General features: G+C 37.1%; 1 protein-coding gene across 2 annotated transcripts in view; it reads right to left on the bottom strand.

Moving 5' to 3' along the window:
• vapal (VAMP (vesicle-associated membrane protein)-associated protein A, like) overlaps window positions 1–21,607 on the bottom strand; it is a 36,439-nt gene extending 14,832 nt beyond the window's left edge. The window contains exon 1 of one of the 2 annotated variants that reach the window (XM_079612962.1): window positions 21,282–21,607. In XM_079612962.1, the coding sequence (XP_079469088.1) occupies window positions 21,282–21,339 (58 nt within the window). In that variant the 5' untranslated portion in view covers window positions 21,340–21,607. The remainder of the gene's footprint in view (window positions 1–21,281) is intronic. The other variant, XM_079612961.1, reaches the window with a different exon arrangement.
• Between the last annotated feature and the right edge of the window lie 306 nt (window positions 21,608–21,913).

Genomic DNA, 21,913 nt, shown 5'->3' with positions numbered 1-21,913 from the left:
ACTATGACATCAATGTGATTAATCACGAGTTAACTATGACATCAATGTGATTAATCACGAGTTAACTATGACATCAATGCGATTAATCATGAGTTAACAATGACATTAATGCGATTAATCGCGAGTTAACAATTACATAAATGCGATTAATCGCGAGTTAACAATTACATTAACGCGATTAATCCCGAGTTAACTATGACATTAACGTGATTAATCGAGAGTTAACCATGACATTAATGTGATTAATCGCGAGTTAACTATGACATTAATGCGATTAATCGCGAGTTAACTATGGCATTAATGTGATTAATCGCGAGCTAACTATGACAATAATGTGATTAATCGCGAGTTAACTATGACAATAATGTGATTAATCGCGAGTTAACTACGGCATTAATGCGATTAATCGCGAGTTAACTATGACATTAATGTGATTAATCGCGAGTTAACTATGACATTAATGCGATTAATCGCGAGTTAACTATGACATTAATGTGATTAATCGCGAGTTAACTATGACATTAATGTGATTAATCGCGAGTTAACTATGACATTAATGTGATTAATCGCGAGTTAACTATGACATTAATGTGATTAATCACAAGCGAACTATGACATTAATGCGATTAATCGCGAGCTAACTGACATTAATGCGATTAATCGCGAGTTAACTACGACATTAATGCGATTAATCGCGAGTCAACTATGACATTAATGTGATTAATCGCGAGTTAGCTATGACATTAATGCGATTAATCGCGAGCTAACTATGACATTAATGCAATTAATCGCGAGCTAACTATGACATTAATGTGATTAATCGTGAGTTAACTAGAGGTCGACCGATAGTGGATTTTACCGATAACGATAGCTAGGTTGGGCCATACTTGCCGATAACCGATTAATGAACCGATAGTTTTTAAAATTGATACTGGATAAAAACAAACATAACACTCCAAGTAAAACAGTGCTGAACTTTATTATAAAAAAAAAAACTGTATTGAACCATGAAAACATGCTAAATGAAATAAATATATAAATGTGAATAAATATTTAAGTCAATAAAAGACATTCATTCAAACTGAAACAAAAAGTAATACTCTAAATAACAAATAAAACCAGTTACATTCAAAATATAACTATTTAACTGTTCTTTTCAAGCCAACTTAATTAATAAAAAAGTAACAAAATTTGTATTAAAGCAAAGATGAAAAAAAATAATAACCGAAATCTAATGCTTTTCTGATTCGTTTATGTTTCTGTCGGCTGATGAACATATCAGTTTGCTTACGTCTCTAGCTTTAAATATGCAACTTCTCTGCATAATAAGTGCATAAAAGTGACCAGCTGGATATGAACTAATGCAAATAGAGGTAACAATTGTGACATTAAACATTCGGGTCGGACTTACGTTTATGTTTGTCAGTGCTTTAACCGCTTGAGGTATTAATAATGTTAGCGTCCTCTCAGCCTCGAAGGCAAACAAACACACTGTTGTGCTGTTCTTTCTCTACTAATGCAGCATTGAGTCAACAAATTAATCACTTTATAATGATATGACAAAATGTACTGTATACATACATTTGAGCTGTCGGTGCTTTAAACGCGCATCTGATGTCAGCGCTCTCCGCGCAGCATGTGCTCTCAGTGCAGCACGCAGAATCACGTGTCGAAATAAACAACACGAGGCACGAGTTTTTATTACACCTCTAGAGGCCGCTCTTGTACTGCATGATGCCAGCAGACCCTTCTCAGCTCTCATGTGTAATGAATGACAGCGTGCGTTTCTCAGCCGCTCCAGCAATGGACGCAACCAGGAAAAACTATCGGTATGTATTTTTGCCGATAACGATAGTTCCACCAGTCAACTATCGGTGCCGATTAATCGGCAAAACCGATGAATCGGTCGACCTCTAGAGTTAACTATGACATTAATGTGATTAATCGCGAGTTAACTATGACATTAATGCGATTAATCACAAGCGAACTATGACATTAATATGATTAATCGCGAGTTAACTATGACATTAATGTGATTAATCACAAGCGAACTATGACATTAATGCGATTAATCGCAATTTAATATTTTCATCGTTTGACAGCCCTAGCTTATTTATGACAGAAAACAAGACAATTTGGTCCAACCAGCATCTCTCCTCACAATCAAATCCCGCTTCAGCTTTTCCGATGGTCTTTTGGATCAGATGAACGGAGATGATGTGCAATTAGCCATCAAAAGCCAGGATCTTATGACTGAGCATGTCACATATTAGTGGATTAGAGGAGTCCTGCAGGATCAAGCGATGGAATGGATGTATTTTTGTAAACACGGTCCAGAGCACCAGATGCTCGACCTTGGAAATTAGCTTCTGCTGAACTTGTGAGAAGGAGGATTGTGTGCAACATGAGAAGTAAATAAACTCACATCAGAGGGAATCAGAATCATATGCGAAAGACGAGAGAGAAATCGAATCAGCAGGAAAAAAAAACGGCATGACTTCAGGTCAAAAAATATCATGTTTTTTTCTGATGCCAGATGACAATATCAGTTTTATGTTCTTCTACTGTACAGTTATTAACTTAAGCTCAACTACTGTCATGATGGAGAAACGGTTTGAATAACCGGAGATAAAATCAATGGTTTTCATGCAATTTTGAGTCTATTTTGCTTCCATAACATTTTGGATAAGTAGAAAGAAAACATAAAAAAATACACATGTGGTGTTCATTTATCATATTATATTAAAAACATGTCTGTTTCAGTCTATTTTCTGATTTATATCCCAATGAATTATGAATCTGGCTTTATTCAATGTTCAGATTTCTAGATATGTATGCAAATGCATATTTAATTAATTTGCATATTTTAACGTAACATTTAAGGAAACCTGCATTATTGGGATGAATCAACTGGGGAACTTACATGAACACATGTCTATTTCAAGCCAACAACCTGCAAAAGCATCACACTCCAACCAAACATGTGATTTCTGCAGTTAATAATCCACAAACCGTTTGAGATAAACAGATATTTAATGCATTTCGCTTCCACTAATGCAGACGCCAACCTGTGACTGCTAAACGGAGCATCAATAAAACTCAATTGTAAAATTTTGCCTAAAAAAAACAAACATCATCATGTGAACGCAAAAGCCTTTGCTTACATAAACCAAAGAGGCGAGGTCAAAAAAAAAAAGTTCACCGCTAAAGTCAATCAGACATGATACTAGATAACGGACACAAATGCATTCATTCCCATTTCATGGTTTTTAGACAAGGCCATTACACGCACTGACCACACGTCTCTCAGGAACACGCAGAATAAAGGGGCGGGCCTGGTTGAGTTGGTTAGTAGTGTGTTAAACTGGCGGTTATAAGGGGCGGGGCATTTCCCAAACACACTCGAAGCGCTCGACCAATCACAACACACTGCTCCAGCCGACTAAACAGAGCGTTACTGACAGACTGGGAAGAGAGGAGCCGCAGCAATGGAGAATATGAGGAAAATAATCAACATTCAAGCAGGAAAACCTGATCTAAACTAAAAACAGCATCAAGACTCTGTAAAGGGGAACATAATGGGCTCTTTAAAGGCACACAAAATCAAATATAAAGTCCAAATCAACCCTATTTACTTTGATACACATTTTGTTCAACGTTGCTCAATCCCCTGGTCCTCTCTTCTTCATATTTAGCCCCTGGACTGATTTCAGCCGCTGTCATCAACACAGCAGGACATCCCATATCCTGATAACAGTGACAGAATAAGGACACACACACAAACGACAGGAGAGTGTTTTCCTAGCTGCGAGTGTAAGATCTTCCTTAGGCCTATATGAATAAATAATACAGAGATGCACAGTAAGGGAAAACAGACATCAGGGCTCTACTGTAGGGCTGTAAGCGATTAATCGCGATTAATCGAATCCAAAATAAAAGTTTGTGTTTACATAATATATGTGTGTGTATTGTGTATAATTATTTCGTATGCATAAATACACACACATGCATGTAAATATTTGAGAAATATTTGCATTTATATACTGCATATATATTTTATATGATTTATATTATATATAAATAGAACTATTTTATATATAAATAACAAATTTTTTCTTAAATATATACATGCATGTGTGTGTATTTATACATACGAAAGATAGGCTACATTGCGAGATACATTTTGTGTCTGAACATGAATGTTTAAATTAAGTCTGTTTAAAGGCCTGTTCCCACCAAGGATGATAACTATAACGATAAAGTTTAAAAATCATTCTCGATATAAGAGCAGAGTTTACACCACAACGATATCGATATAATGTGAAACAGGTGCATTTATTTAATTAAAAATCATAGCTTTAGCGATTTCATAATTGCACAAAGCCAAATCACGATATCGGTTTTTATTTCAAATAATCGTAGACAGAGACAACACACATCTGTATACTGTATCAGTGTAGACAGCGTCAGTCATTATAATCTGAACACACATCTGTATACTGTATCAGTGTAGACGGTGTCAGTCATTATAATCTGAACACACATCTGTATACTGTATCAGTGTCAGTCATTATAATCTGAACACACATCTGTATACTGTATCAGTGTAGACGGTGTCAGTCATTATAATCTGAACACACATCTGTATACTGTATCAGTGTATCAGCCTCAGTCATTATAATCTGAACACACATCTGTATACTGTATCAGTGTATCAGCATCAGTCATTATAATCTGAACACACATCTGTATACTGTATCAGTGTAGACAGCGTCAGTCATTATAATCTGAACACACATCTGTATACTGTATCAGTGTAGACAGCATCAGTCATTATAATCTGAACACACATCTGTATACAGTATCAGTGTATCAGCGTCAGTCATAATCTGAACACACAACTGTATACTGTATCAGTGTAGACAGCATCAGTCATTATAATCTGGACACACATCTGTATACTGTATCAGTGTAGACAGCGTCAGTCATTATAATCTGAACACACATCTGTATACTGTATCAGTGTATCAGCGTCAGTCATTATAATCTGAACACACATCTGTATACTGTATCAGTGTAGACAGCGTCAGTCATTATAATCTGAACACACATCTGTATACTGTATCAGTGTAGACAGCGTCAGTCATTATAATATGAACACACATCTGTATACTGTATCAGTGTATCAGCCTCAGTCATTATAATCTGAACACACATCTGTATACTGTATCAGTGTATCAGCCTCAGTCATTATAATCTGAACACACATCTGTATACTGTATCAGTGTAGACAGCCTCAGTCATTATAATCTGAACACACATCTGTATACTGTATCAGTGTATCAGCGTCAGTCATTATAATCTGAACACACATCTGTATACTGTATCAGTGTATCAGCATCAGTCATTATAATCTGAACACACATCTGTATACTGTATCAGTGTAGACATCTGAACACACATCTGTATACTGTATCAGTGTATCAGCATCAGTCATTATAATCTGAACACACATCTGTATACTGTATCAGTGTATCAGCATCAGTCATTATAATCTGAACACACATCTGTATACTGTATCAGTGTATCAGCATCAGTCATTATAATCTGAACACACATCTGTATACTGTATCAGTGTAGACAGCCTCAGTCATTATAATCTGAACGCACATCTGTATACTGTATCAGTGTAGACAGCATCAGTCATTATCTATTCTGAACACACATCTGTATACTGTATCAGTGTAGACAGCGTCAGTCATTATCTATTCTGAACACACATCTGTATACAGTATCAGTGTATCAGCCTCAGTCATTATAATCTGAACACACATCTGTATACTGTATCAGTGTAGACGGTGTCAGTCATTATAATCTGAACACACATCTGTATACTGTATCAGTGTATCAGCATCAGTCATCATAATCTGAACACACATCTGTATACTGTATCAGTGTAGACAGTGTCAGTCATTATAATCTGAACACACATCTGTATACTGTATCAGTGTAGACAGCCTCAGTCATTATAATCTGAACACACATCTGTATACTGTATCAGTGTATCAGCATCAGTCATCATAATCTGAACACACATCTGTATACTGTATCAGTGTAGACAGTGTCAGTCATTATAATCTGAACACACATCTGTATACTGTATCAGTGTAGACAGCGTCAGTCATTATAATCTGAACACACATCTGTATACTGTATCAGTGTAGACAGCCTCAGTCATTATAATCTGAACACACATCTGTATACTGTATCAGTGTATCAGCGTCAGTCATTATAATCTGAACACACATCTGTATACTGTATCAGTGTATCAGCATCAGTCATTATAATCTGAACACACATTTGTATACTGTATCAGTGTATCAGCGTCAGTCATTATAATCTGAACACACATCTGTATACTGTATCAGTGTAGACAGCATCAGTCATTATAATCTGAACACACATCTGTATACTGTATCAGTGTAGACAGCATCAGTCATTATAATCTGAACGCACATCTGTATACTGTATCAGTGTAGACAGCATCAGTCATTATAATCTGAACACACATCTGTATACTGTATCAGTGTAGACAGCATCAGTCATTATAATCTGAACACACATCTGTATACTGTATCAGTGTAGACAGCATCAGTCATTATAATCTGAACGCACATCTGTATACTGTATCAGTGTAGACAGCATCAGTCATTATAATCTGAACACACATCTGTATACTGTATCAGTGTAGACAGCGTCAGTCATTATAATCTGAACACACATCTGTATACTGTATCAGTGTAGACAGCGTCAGTCATTATAATCTGAACACACATCTGTATACTATATCAGTGTAGACAGTGTCAGTCATTATAATCTGAACACACATCTGTATACTGTATCAGTGTAGACATCTGAACACATCTGTATACGTGTAGACATCTGAGTAGGGGTGTGCGATATTACGATTTTTGATCGTGGACGATAAAAATGTCTCCACGATCTGCTTTTGAAGAAATATCGTAGGATCGTGCATTTTATCAGTTTGCATTTCTGGCGCCTCCGTCTCAACATACTGTACAGCGCGACGTATATCCACATGAAATGCAGAGGAACGGGACACTGTAGTTCATAAAAATTAATTATTTGCATGTGCTTTAAAGCCTTGCCGGTTAAACATGTCATTCGCTGCTGATGCGCTGTTCTAACGAGCGCTTTTCTGAGTGCAAACACCCGAAGCGCACATGCACTAAAAGCCTGTCTAACAGCGCCCGTTACTGAACTAAGTTATCTTTCGAGTCTTATTGCGCTAATACTGTCAAATACACACAAGGTTTACATAAACAAAGTTGGTTATGTCTAAAGTGAAAGAACAATAGAAAAAAATTAAGAAAAAACCCTGCTTGTCAAATGCGTGTAGACTCGTTGCGCGCAGATCTTAAAGTGACAGTAGCCCTAATAATAAACATGCAGCCGCTTGTCCTTAAAGGGACAGTTACCCAAAAATAAAAATTCTGTCATTATTTACTCACTCACCCTAATGTTGTTCCAAACCTGTATTAATTTATTTCTTGTGCTGAACACAAAAGAAGATATTTTGAGGGGTGTGGCTAACCGGGCGGTTGCTGGTACCCATTGACCATAGTAGGAAAAAACTATTATGGAAGTCTCTGGGGTACATCCACTGTTTGGTTACCCACATTTCTCCAAATAACTTTATTTTCAACAGAAGAGGGAGACTTATTCGGGTTTAAAACGGCTTGAGGGAATTTACATTTTTGGGAGAACTATCCCTGTTAATAAAACAACAAAATACAAAGAGCATCATTCTCACTCACTCTTGACTGAGAACTTTAATAGTAGCTTTAATAAGAATCAATGTAAAATTTATACAGTGAAGTTTATGTTGTGTTTTATTTCCATATTTGTTCATTTAATTACTTTCTTCAATGCTGTTAAATACACCTGTAGCTGAAAAAATAAAGCACTGTTTATTTAATTTGTATATTAAGTTGTGTATGTGTATCTTTATTCTTAATTTTTAATAACAAAGAAAATGACAAAGATTTTTTATCTACGCCACTTTGCCCTAAATGTCTGCCATTCTTTTTTATTTTATATTTTGTTACCTAAGGCTTTGTTTTTAAAATAGGGACATTAGTTTGGCTGTGATGCTCAGTCACTTGCAAAATAGTAAAACCAACATGAAAAGGAATCGAGATAAAATCGTGAATCGTGATTTTCCTGAAAAAAATCGTGATATGATATTTTTGCCATATCGCCCACCCCTACATCTGAGCACACATCTGTATACTGTATCAGTGTAGACATCTGAGCACACATCTGTATACACATCTGTATACGTGTAGACATCTGAACACATCTGTATACACATCTGTATACGTGTAGACATCTGAGCACACATCTGTATACGTGTAGACATCTGTGCACACATCTGTATACTGTATCAGTGTAGACATCTGAACACATCTGTATACTGTATCAGTGTAGACATCTGAACACATCTGTATACTGTATCAGTGTAGACATCTGAGCACACATCTGTATACTGTATCAGTGTAGACATCTGAGCACACATCTGTATACGTGTAGACATCTGTGCACACATCTGTATACGTGTAGACATCTGTGCACACATCTGTATACTGTATCAGTGTAGACATCTGAACACATCTGTATACACATCTGTATACGTGTAGACATCTGAGCACACATCTGTATACTGTATCAGTGTAGACATCTGAGCACACATCTGTATACGTGTAGACATCTGTGCACACATCTGTATACTGTATCAGTGTAGACATCTGAACACATCTGTATACACATCTGTATACGTGTAGACATCTGAGCACACATCTGTATACTGTATCAGTGTAGACATCTGAGCACACATCTGTATACGTGTAGACATCTGAACACATCTGTATACACATCTGTATACGTGTAGACATCTGTGCACACATCTGTATACGTGTAGACATCTGTGCACACATCTGTATACTGTATCAGTGTAGACATCTGAGCACACATCTGTATACGTGTAGACATCTGTGCACACATCTGTATACGTGTAGACATCTGTGCACACATCTGTATACTGTATCAGTGTAGACATCTGAGCACACATCTGTATACGTGTAGACATCTGTGCACACATCTGTATACGTGTAGACATCTGTGCACACATCTGTATACTGTATCAGTGTAGACATCTGAACACATCTGTATACGTGTAGACATGAGCACACATCTGTATACACATCTGTATACGTGTAGACATGAGCACACATCTGTATACGTGTAGACATCTGTGCACACATCTGTATACTGTATCAGTGTAGACATCTGAACACATCTGTATACACATCTGTATACGTGTAGACATCTGAGCACACATCTGTATACTGTTATCAGTGTAGACATCTGAACACATCTGTATACACATCTGTATACGTGTAGACATCTGAGCACACATCTGTATACGTGTAGACATCTGTGCACACATCTGTATACTGTATCAGTGTAGACATCTGAGCACACATCTGTATACGTGTAGACATCTGTGCACACATCTGTATACTGTATCAGTGTAGACATCTGAACACATCTGTATACACATCTGTATACGTGTAGACATCTGTGCACACATCTGTATACTGTTATCAGTGTAGACATCTGAACACATCTGTATACACATCTGTATACGTGTAGACATCTGTGCACACATCTGTATACTGTTATCAGTGTAGACATCTGAACACATCTGTATACACATCTGTATACGTGTAGACATCTGAGCACACATCTGTATACGTGTAGACATCTGTGCACACATCTGTATACTGTTATCAGTGTAGACATCTGAACACATCTGTATACACATCTGTATACGTGTAGACATCTGAGCACACATCTGTATACGTGTAGACATCTGAGCACACATCTGTATACTGTTATCAGTGTAGACATCTGAACACATCTGTATACACATCTGTATACGTGTAGACATCTGTGCACACATCTGTATACGTGTAGACATCTGTGCACACATCTGTATACTGTATCAGTGTAGACATCTGAACACATCTGTATACACATCTGTATACGTGTAGACATCTGTGCACACATCTGTATACGTGTAGACATCTGTGCACACATCTGTATACTGTATCAGTGTAGACATCTGAACACATCTGTATACACATCTGTATACGTGTAGACATCTGAGCACACATCTGTATACTGTTATCAGTGTAGACATCTGAACACATCTGTATACACATCTGTATACGTGTAGACATCTGAGCACACATCTGTATACGTGTAGACATCTGTGCACACATCTGTATACTGTTATCAGTGTAGACATCTGAACACATCTGTATACACATCTGTATACGTGTAGACATCTGAGCACACATCTGTATACTGTATCAGTGTAGACATCTGAGCACACATCTGTATACGTGTAGACATCTGAGCACACATCTGTATACGTGTAGACATCTGAGCACACATCTGTATACGTGTAGACATCTGAGCACACATCTGTATACGTGTAGACATCTGAGCACACATCTGTATACGTGTAGACATCTGAGCACACATCTGTATACGTGTAGACATCTGAGCACACATCTGTATACTGTATCAGTGTAGACATCTGAACACACATCTGTATACTGTATCAGTGTAGACATCTGAGCACACATCTGTATCAGTGTAGACATCTGAGCACACATCTGTATACGTGTAGACATCTGAGCACACATCTGTATACGTGTAGACATCTGAGCACACATCTGTATACTGTATCAGTGTAGACATCTGAACACATCTGTATACTGTATCAGTGTAGACATCTGAACACACATCTGTATACTGTATCAGTGTAGACATCTGAACACACATCTGTATACTGTATCAGTGTAGACATCTGAGCACACATCTGTATACTGTATCAGTGTAGACATCTGAACACATCTGTATACTGTATCAGTGTAGACATCTGAGCACACATCTGTATACTGTATCAGTGTAGACATCTGAACACATCTGTATACTGTATCAGTGTAGACATCTGAGCACACATCTGTATACTGTATCAGTGTAGACATCCGAGCACACATCTGTATACTATATCAGTGTAGACATCTGAGCACACATCTGTATACTGTATCAGTGTAGACATCTGAGCACACATCTGTATACTGTATCAGTGTAGACATCTGAGCACACATCTGTATACTGTATCAGTGTAGACATCTGAGCACACATCTGTATACTGTATCAGTGTAGACATCTGAGCACACATCTGTATACTGTATCAGTGTAGACATCTGTGCACACATCTGTATACTGTATCAGTGTAGACAGCATCAGTCACACGACCGTCACTCGCAGGAACACGCTTACGCCGGCTACACATGCACACTTCACAAGATATCACAGCTGGATTCCATTAAATCTGCAAGGTTTGTGAAATTAAATGTTTATTAGATATTCAGAGATTTGTTTCAATGATGTAGATGCGCATTTGCTGAATGTTGACGGCAGATGAGGAAGTATGTTAGCCTGATTGTTTGCCTTTTCTGTTACAAATAATATAAAGGCAAACGCTTTACTTTTTCGCATACCATTTACTTTCTTTGTTTACCAGTTCTGTCTGATAAAGTATTAGATAAGACTGACAGAGATCGTGAACTAATGAAGACGGAGAATGTGAGTAAGCGCGGTGTGACCAGACGCTGCCGTTCTTCTCTTCTCAGCGCCGCCCGTCAAAATAAAAGTCTGGAGCGGCGTCAAAATAAAAGTCCCGCTACCAAGACATCGGCCGATACGTTTTTTCTGATTGGCCGATGTCTTGGAAGCGGGACTTTTTTTTTTGACGGTGCTCTGGACTGCGAGTGACGGTATTTTAAATATGCCAAATATTGGCCGATATATCGGTCGACCACTACACTACGTGAACGGACTCAAAGGCTCACACAGAAGAAAATGAAGAGTTCATTCGCTGTCATTTTTCTTGTTTTTGCGCACAAGTATTCTCGTCGCCTGATAAACTGAAGGTTGAGCCGCTGTCGTCACTCAGACTATTTTAAACATTGTCTTTACTAACTTTCTGGGCCGGCAAGTTTCAATTCCAATAGAAGCCTCTGGAGGAGTGAGACAGCGCTCATATTTACCGTATATACCCGAATATAAGACGACCCCCTTTTTCCAGACTTATTTTTTGGGACAAAAAGAGATTTGTTTGGAAAAAAAACCTCGGTTTTCAACAATTTTTTTTAATGAAAATTGCACTGATAATTAATTCTCTCTCTCTCTCTCTCTCTCTCTGGAGAAGCAGCGTTTTAATTCAGTTAAACACAGATATTTTGTTGCTTCTCTAATTTTACATGCAAGTATAGCCGAAATCACAGCACAGATATTGTTTATCTTATGTGTATTTGATTTCATCAGATGACGGCTCGATTATCAGGAGTTTTGTGCAGAATAACATCTTGGAAGGGAAAGCTTGTTTTGTCTTAATGGGTCGCGTTTCAGTCACTATTTCAAATCAATTCCGTTGTTCTTTCTCCCCCCCCCCCCCCATATATATTTTGTCTATATCGCGAATATAAGACGACCCCCCATTTTTCAGCCTATTTTTAGGACAAAAACCTCGTCTTATATTCGGGTATATACGGTAATCACTAATATCTTCATTTGTGTCCCGAAGATGAAGGAAAGTCTGACGGGGAACAACATGAGGGAGAGTCATTACTGACAGAGTTTACACTTCTGGCTGAACTGACGCTTTAAGTCATGCAGTGTGTAACCCCGTCGCCGATCCGTCGTGTGTGTGTGAGCAGTGACGAATGTTACCAGATAGTCGTGCAGTGTAACCTGCATAAAAATGACAATTTCGGGGCTGAACTAAAGGACTAGCGCAGAGCCCTGGAGATGTCAGGGAGCCGGAGGAAGACGTGAGTGCCGGCAGGACTGTGAGCGGCAGGGCAGTGGCGGGCTGATGGACGCTGTATTTAGCTCACGGTTCCTCTTTCTGTCACCTCATTTATTTATTGAGTTACAGACCCATCCAGAACATCAACACATCGCCCTCGGTTTTCTGTAGCCGGTCAGCACAACACGAAACCACAGGTGGGATTTGACTGGATCCTCTCGAAGCTGGTTTCCACCACGAAAAAATTTTTTAATAAAAAAATCGAATTGAATCTCGTAATTCTGACCTTTTTGTTTTGCTTGCAATTAAGAGTTTATACTTTTTGTCTCAAAATCATCAGATTTAAACTGGAAATTGAGAGGGGATTTTTGACTTTTTTCTTAGAATCATGAGATATAAACTCACAACTGCGAGAACATGACACTAAAATAATACAATAAATATTAATTTAACAACATGAAACCCTGCATACATGTACATAAATAATAAGAATGAAATTAAATGTGAGCTGTCCTACTGAGCATTCTGGGATTGACAATATACAGTTAATTGCTGCAGTCTAAATATTTAATTACCGTATTTTCCGGACTATAAGTCGCTCCGGAGTATAAGTCACATCAGTCAAAAAATGCGTCACGAAGAGGAAAAAAACATAAGTCGCTTTTATTTAGAATTTTTTTTCACAAAATCCAAGACCAAAAACAGACATTTAATCTGGAAAGGCCAGTTATTCAGCTCCACAACAGCACACAGAACAACAGCTGAATAGTGTCCGGTGTGTTAGCGTGTAACAGGGTTTCCCGCAGCACTTCGGAACTAGCGGCCGCTTAAGCAACACACGCCTGCCGCCTTAACTACGTCGCCCAAAAAATGTATACGAGCGATATCCGCCGTGTTACTCTGTCCTGTTTAGAGCTCAGATTCTCCCGAGCCGATATTTCCCCCGCTATCCTCGGGCCGGCCCGTGATCTAGAGACGTGCGGCGCGGGACTAGATTTGATGGCCGAGTGCGAGCGGTAATGCGCTCACTATGTGTGTGCGGCTGCGGGAGAATAACACGATTAAATATAAATATCTATGATGAATAAAACATATAAAAACTAATAAATTGTTATTCATCTGTTGCAGAAAAGCAACAAGAACAACTAAAACAAAATAGAAACGATTAACAAGCCAGAGTTTCTATTTGTAACATGTTTGCAGCGTTGAGCGATGTAGCCAATCACAGACATGTGTGTTGATTTCTGGAACGCAATGGCCAATCAGAAGCATTTAAGATAGAATCCCCTCACCACTCAAAACTGACTTTCTGTTCAGTGCTGAATTCTGCATGCTGGCAAATCCTCGGATTATACAAGATATTATGAACGATTGATTATGCAGTCCGCTTCATTGATAATAACAGAGATGTGTGAGATCGCGATGAACTGATGTCAGCTTCTAGGAATTATTAAGGGAGCGCGCATTCAGTCTCGGCAAACCATACACACCGCCTGCTCGCTTTAATGTTAAATCAACAGTGGATTGTGAATGTTAATGCTTTAATAACTCATTTATCAGGAGCATTTATGCTGATGTGTATGGCGGCGACACGTAGGCTAACACAAAGTTAAGTTACACCTTAACTAACAAATTAACATTAGCCAGCGAGTCCAACAAGTTACCGGTCAGCAAGTTCACCAAGCTCCCGATCTCACTCCTCAACACTGAACACAGGGTCCGAAATTAACTTTTTGGCTCACCTGCCACGGGGACTGGTAGATTAAAAAATCCACCAGCCAAGCATATTTTTTACCGGCCAAAATAATAAAACACCCTTTTTGTGTCACATATACATTAATTTCAGTACATTTGAAATGTAGGCTATAAAAAAAAAAAATCTATATATTAATTTAAACAGTATCTGAAGACAAACATTAACCTAATGTTACAGAGCCATAGGAAAGCATGGAGCTCTCAATGTCAGCATCAGCAGGCCTATTATTTTACTGTATTTACACAATTATTTTGAGGTAAACCAAAAGCTTAACAAAATCTGAGAAATAACCAATACTGGCCCACGTCTGCTAAATAGTCTTTAAAAACGACATACTAAAAAACACTAGTCTTACTACAGGAGGAAACACATTAAGGCGGGCGTACACGGTGCGATTTTTGCGTCATGTTATTTTTGTAGCTCTGAACAATCTGATTATCCCGGCAGCTAGGACATCCCACAAGATTTGTATCAACACAGAAAACATTTAGTTTTTTTCGTTTATTTAAAGTGTGGTTTATGTCAGCTGAATGTGCGGAACGCTTTTCATAGAAGAAGGTAATTTAGCACAATTCACACCCAGCGGTAATTCAGGAAAAAAATATATCCGAATGCTCCACAAGAAACTATGGTCTTCCGACCTTTTACCATCGTGTCGATTTATTTTGATTAATATATGACAGGAAGAGAGAGCAAGACAGCGCTTAGGAGACGGTGAAGCCTTTATACTTTCGCCTGGCTCCACTGAGAGAGAGAGGGAGAGAGCGCGCGCGCGACCGGGGCTCGCTCTCTCTCTCTGCTCGTTCTTCAGTTAAACATGCGCCCTGTCACACGCGCAGCTGTTCGTCTACATTCGGCTACTCACCGATCAGATAAGACTATGGTGGGACAAACATTTTATTAAAAACCTTTTATTACATTACTATTTTGCTATGAACATTCACCCGCCAATGTGGCGGATAGCCTTTTGAGATTTACTCGCCAAACGGAAAATCTACCCGCATTTGGCGCTTGGCGGGTGTTAATTTCGGACCCTGACTGAATACATTGAGTTCTTCCTCGGTGTCGCTTCTGAACAACTCCGCTAACTAGAGCGCCCTCTCGCGGCTGTAGATGGTAATGTTTTCTCTTGGTTCATCTCAGTCAGTACGAATTAATTTTGATAAATAAGTCGCACCTGACTATAAGTCACAGGACCAGCCAAACTATGGAAAAAAAGTGCGACTTACAGTCCGGAAAATACGGTAATTTGAATTGTTTTCTTGTTAACCGGGTTGAATAAATGATTCAATGACTCACTTGTTTTATTACTCGATGAATCAGAGTTTTTGAACGAATCTCTTGAATTAATAATTCAATGGAAAGTAGTTGTTGTTTTTTTAAATAAATTGTACCGCCACCTACTGGTGTAACAATATAATTGCTCTCTTTTAAGGATAAATCGCTCTACAGTGAATGTTTTCGTTGGCTGAAATACATATAAAAACAGAAGTAAAAAAAACAACAACTAAATAGCCTACATACTTGTGAAGCGAATTGATTTAGTCTTTGCTGTGGTATGAAATCTCAATTAAGAATAATGAAATTCTCCAGGTATTAGGCTAACAACTGAAGTTATGACATCTTGCCGACCCTAAACGACGGCAGCGCTGCCGGATCAGAGGAAGTTCAGGAGGAATAAATAAAGATCTGTTTCTAATCATAATCTCATGCTGCCGATTACTGTCAGCAGAACCTGCCCAAAAAAACATGATTAAGATCTCGACCAATCACACGTCAGAATCCCTGCCAAGATGTCCAGACACTTTATCTCCGGCACCAGAACCTCACCAACGTCATTCTCATGCAGAGACATGATTAATAATTGCCAAGGCATAACCCAAATCAACCAGCTCCAAGACTATAGTTTAAGGGGTCTTTAAAAGAAATTAATATTGTTTATTCAGCAAGGATGCATGAAATTGATCAAAAGTGACAGTTCATAATGTTACAAATTATAAATGCTGTTATTTTTAACTTTCTATTCATCAAAGAATCCTTGAAAATGTAAAATTTCAACATTGATAATAATCATAAATGTGTCTTGAGCATCAGATCATCATATTATACTGATTTCTGAAGGATCATGTGACACTGAAGACTGAAAAATTCAGCTTTGATCACAGGAATAAATTACACTTTACTATATATTCACATAGAAAACTGATGATTTACATTATAAGAATATTTCTGTATTTTTTATTAAATAAATGCAGCCTTGGTGAGCGGAAGAGATATCAAAAAAATCTTACCAACCACAAACTTTTAAACAATACTGTTGTATCACAAACATTTGGTTGAAAGCAAAAAAATTACACAATTAATTGCTAAGACACACACACACACACACACACACACACACACACACACACACACACACACACACACACACACACACACACACACACACGTCACTGCTAAGGGTAACTTTTCCACATTAAAAAGTTAGACACAAAAAACACATTTAAAAAAAAGTCCTCAAAATATGATTGAAAATAAGTCAAATCAATAAAACCAACAAATAAAATTAAATAAAAACAATCAATAATACGATAAAATTGGACGTTACCGCTGGACTTTACAGGAGAAGTGAAAGCGCATCTCGATTATCATATTTTCATAATCGTTGGAAGCCAAAATTTAAACTCAATTTGCATTAATCGCACAGATATATGCACCAAAATATTAAAACATACACTAATATATAAGCCGTAGCAGTGCCGTCTCTGATTGGTGGATCTCTCGTCAGGTGATAGTTCATAATGCGACTCCAAAATCATCAAATTTAAAAGACAAAATTTATACTGTGAAAATAAATATTATAAATGTGTGTAAAAATATATTAATTTATTATTTTTGTTCTATTTACTATAGTACTGTACTGTGTATTATTTATTTCTATATTATATTATATCATATTACATTATATTTTTACAATTCATTTCAATCTTTTCATCATTATATATTTTATTCATATCTAATTTTTAGTTTAATATTTGCTATTTATTATGTATTATTTTATGAATTTATTCATATCAAATTTGTATTTTATTATTTATTTTTTACACTGTTTTTCTCTAAACATATTTAGAATATTATAATTAATGTTATAATTATATCAGAATTTTTTTGGAAGTATTATTGATCATTTATATTTAAGTTATTTTATGTTCTTTCTGACTCATTCAAGTACTGTATTTTACATTTATTTACTTTAATGTAATAGTTTAATGTATATATATTTTTTGTTTGTTTACATTTAAATTTTATTGCACTTTTTCTGTCAACATTTCCACATATTTCTGGGTCCCCAGTTTGAAAACTCTGCACTAAATCACGTCACAAGAGTCCAGCAGCGATCAGGATTACAAACCCTACATCTGACGAGTATTTCGCCATCAAACAAGTCAATTTAATTGAGTTTTGGATGAACTTCTTTCGTTATAATCAGCCGTATCACAGCATTAGTTACTCATTAGTTACTCACAGAACAAACACAGAACACCTCCATTCAACGATCGTAAAAACACTCTCAGATATAATCCCACATATGCATGAAACGCTCCATTGTGTCCTACAGGAGCAGATACCGCGGAATATAAATCACCTCACCGTGGTATTATCATGACCATCTGATACCACCATTGCACAAAACCCCTGTACTCAGCTGGTAAGGTCATGGTACTTTGAGATATACCATGGTATTAATTTTACAGTCTAAGGTACTCAAACTGGAGTCTGGAGACGCCGGGCTGCAAAAATACAGCGAAATATATAAAGAAAAAGCAAAAAAGCAAAAAAAGCACAAAAAAAAAAGTTTTTATATATATATATTTTTATTAGGGCTGTCAAAAGATTAAATCGCATCCAAAATAAAAGTTTGTGTTTACATAATATATGTGTGTGTATACTGTGTATAATTATTTATATATATAAAAACACACACAATCATGTATATATTTAAGAAAAATTGGTTATATTTATATATAAAATATTGATATATAATATAAATTATATAAATGTATACAGTATTTAAATGCAATTATTCCTTAAATATATACATGAATGTGTGTGTATTTATACATAATAATTCTACACAGTACACACACATATATTATGTAAACACAAACTTTTATTTTTTGGATGTGATTAATCACGATTAATCTTTTGACAGCCCTAATAATAATATATATATATATATATAAAGATTAAAAGAATAAATAACGTTAAAACAAATAAGTAAAATTTATTAAAACAAATATTAAAAATGTATTTATTTATTATGACTAATTAAATTAGATTAAAATAAACAAAAAATTATAAATACATATATAAATACAAAGTAGATTAACATGAAATAAACAAATAGGTCAATATATAAAAAATATTTAAAAAAAAATCAAACATTTGATTGAAATAACATTAAAATAAACAAGTTAAATTAACGTTAATTTGTATAGCGCTTTTCACAATACACATCTAGTTAAAGGAACACTCCGACTTTTTGGGACTTTAGCCTATTCTCCTTATCCCCCAGAGTTAGATAAGTCCACACATACCTTTTTCATCTCCGTGCGTGCTATAAGTCTGTTTGACGCACCCACCGCTAGCCTAGCTTAGCACAAAGACTGGATGTAAATGGTTGCAGCTAGCATACTAATCCAAATAAGTGACAAAATAACGCAAACATTTTCCTATTTACATGTTGTGATTTGTATAGTCACAGAGTGTACAAAAAACAAAGTCATATGAGACACAGACATATTTTAACCGTATAAATACTGGGAACTAGCTGCAACCATTTACATCCAGTCTTTGTGCTAAGCTAGGCTAGCGGTGGGTGTGTCAAACAGACTTAAGGTGCGTGCACACTACAAGCGACTTTGTCGCTGCAGGTCGCCAGTGGCTGGCGGTGAGGTCGCTAGTGGCTGGCGGTGAGGTCGCTAGTGGCTGGCGGTGAGGTCGCTAGTGGGCGTTCCCGCTACTGGTTGCCTAGTAATGTTTGTGAGTGACATTCACGGATGTTTCTCCATGTTGACAACAAATCCGTTTTCTTGCCACTACAAACAAATATTTTGGAAGGAAAATTCGAAATATAAATGGAATCAGTTCATAACATGCATAATATTAAAGATGAACGAGAAACTGTGAGTGCTTTTTGCCATCGCGGCTATTTAATTGCAACAAACGGGCAAATACCGGTCTATATGGGTCCACGAAACCAATCCGGCTCTGAGTCAGTGCTGTGAACACCACTGTATGCACACGGAGATATATCACAACTTATAGGACAGTTTCTGACGGCTAAAATTAGCTTCTCGTTCAACTTGCTTCTGTCAGAGAGTGACGGATGATCACGCGCTCCACTGACTTCACTCCTATTGGTTGTCGCTCCCGAAAGTCGCTATTCATTTGCATAAAGTTAAACACATCTCAACTTTGTCGCGTCGCCAGACACGCCCCATCAGGTCGCCAACGGCCGCGATCGCGCGTGTCGCCGGAAAACGCCCGCTCCCCATTGAAATGAATGGTAACGTGTCGCTTTGTCGCTTGTAGTGTGCACACACCTTTATAGCACGCACGGAGATGAAAAAGGTGTGTGTGGACTTATCTAACTCTGGGGGATAAGGTGAATAGCCTAAAGTCCCAAAAAGTCGGAGTGTTCCTTTAACAAATTAGTTAAATTACTAAATTTAATTAAAATAGTAAAAATAATGAATCAGATTAAATTATATTAAAATAAATAGAATTTGACGAATATAAATAAAGAAAACGTAGATTAGAGTAGTAGATTAAAATTAAATAAATAAATAAATAATATATTAACCGTATTACTAATAGTGAGAGGAAAAAATTAATAATGTGTTTATAAGAGATAATGACTTAAATTTTAAGATGGTTCCATCTACAAGATTGAAAAATAAAGTAACGTTATACGGTAAATATGACGAGAGAAGCTATCCGATGGTAAAGCTCCTGTACTTTGATATATAGGCTAACGTTACCTTTGTAATAAAATACCTTCACTACTCCATAAGGAAGTACCATGGTCATTACAGAATAAACATGGCAGAACCATGATACCTGAAATGAATTGACTTTCAAAACGACATTTTTTTAAAGTACCATGAACATATTATGGTACATAAAATGCTATATATCACACCGAAGTACTAGCCGATGTGTGCGGTACAGTAACAGCACTTTAATTCAAAGGTTTGTCTTTATTAACGCATCCACGTAAGCACCGGACAACAACATTTCTGCATTGTTCCTCTTAAAATGACGTGGCAGTGTTAAGCAACCCTGACAAACGAGTCCGACCCGACCCCAGGTCCAGTCGCCTCCCTGCTGACTGTGTGTTGCGAGACCGGGACGCGCGAGCAGGAGAGTCCGCTTGTCAGTTAATCGAGCGCGGGGATCATACGCGGCCCACACCGCTTTTCTGCATAATAGCGTGACAAAACCCGCGTACACTTTACCAGAACCCACTGAATGTCAGCGTTACTCCCTTACCTTTGAATTTCAGGTCATTCGCAGGGTCTAAGACGAGGATTTGCTCCAGTTTGGACATGTTTCTGGCCGGGAAGGTGACGGTTGGTTCCGGAGGTCAATCCCAAACCCTTCCACTGAGTCACTCAGTGAGCGCGCCGGCGGCGGGAGAGCGCAGCGCGTTTCCACGTGGACGCGCGGGGCGGTCTGTTAATTTTTTTTTTTTTTTTTTTTTACTAAACTCGATTTGTTAGGTCCATATTGGTAAATAAATTCAATAGAAGCTGTAATTTCGGACCCGTGGCCTTTGTACCCAAAAACATTCTCCCAGTTAAACGTTTTAGACAGTCAAAATTACTGACAAACTAATTCATAATTTAGAATAAAAGTAAAAATGATGACATAAAAAAAAAAAAAATATCGAAATTATGGCATACTAAGTCTAAATCGAAATTATGGGATATTTACATGTCATAATTACGACTTTTTATGGCATGATTTCATAACTATGATTTAAAGTATTACTTGTATAAGTCTATAGTATTTTATAGTTAATTGTTTTGCTACAGTCCGTGTTCTGCGTGACAGGACTTTTATTTATTTTAAAAATTATTGAATGCCAGTCACATAAAAATAATAAACATGACAATAATCCG

The sequence above is a fragment of the Phoxinus phoxinus genome (genome assembly GCF_949152265.1).
Source record: "Phoxinus phoxinus genome assembly, chromosome: 5".
NCBI classification, from domain to species: Eukaryota; Metazoa; Chordata; class Actinopteri; order Cypriniformes; family Leuciscidae; genus Phoxinus; species Phoxinus phoxinus.
The sequence above is the reverse complement of the archived record's forward strand: the minus strand, read 5'-3'. Positions and strand labels throughout refer to the sequence as shown.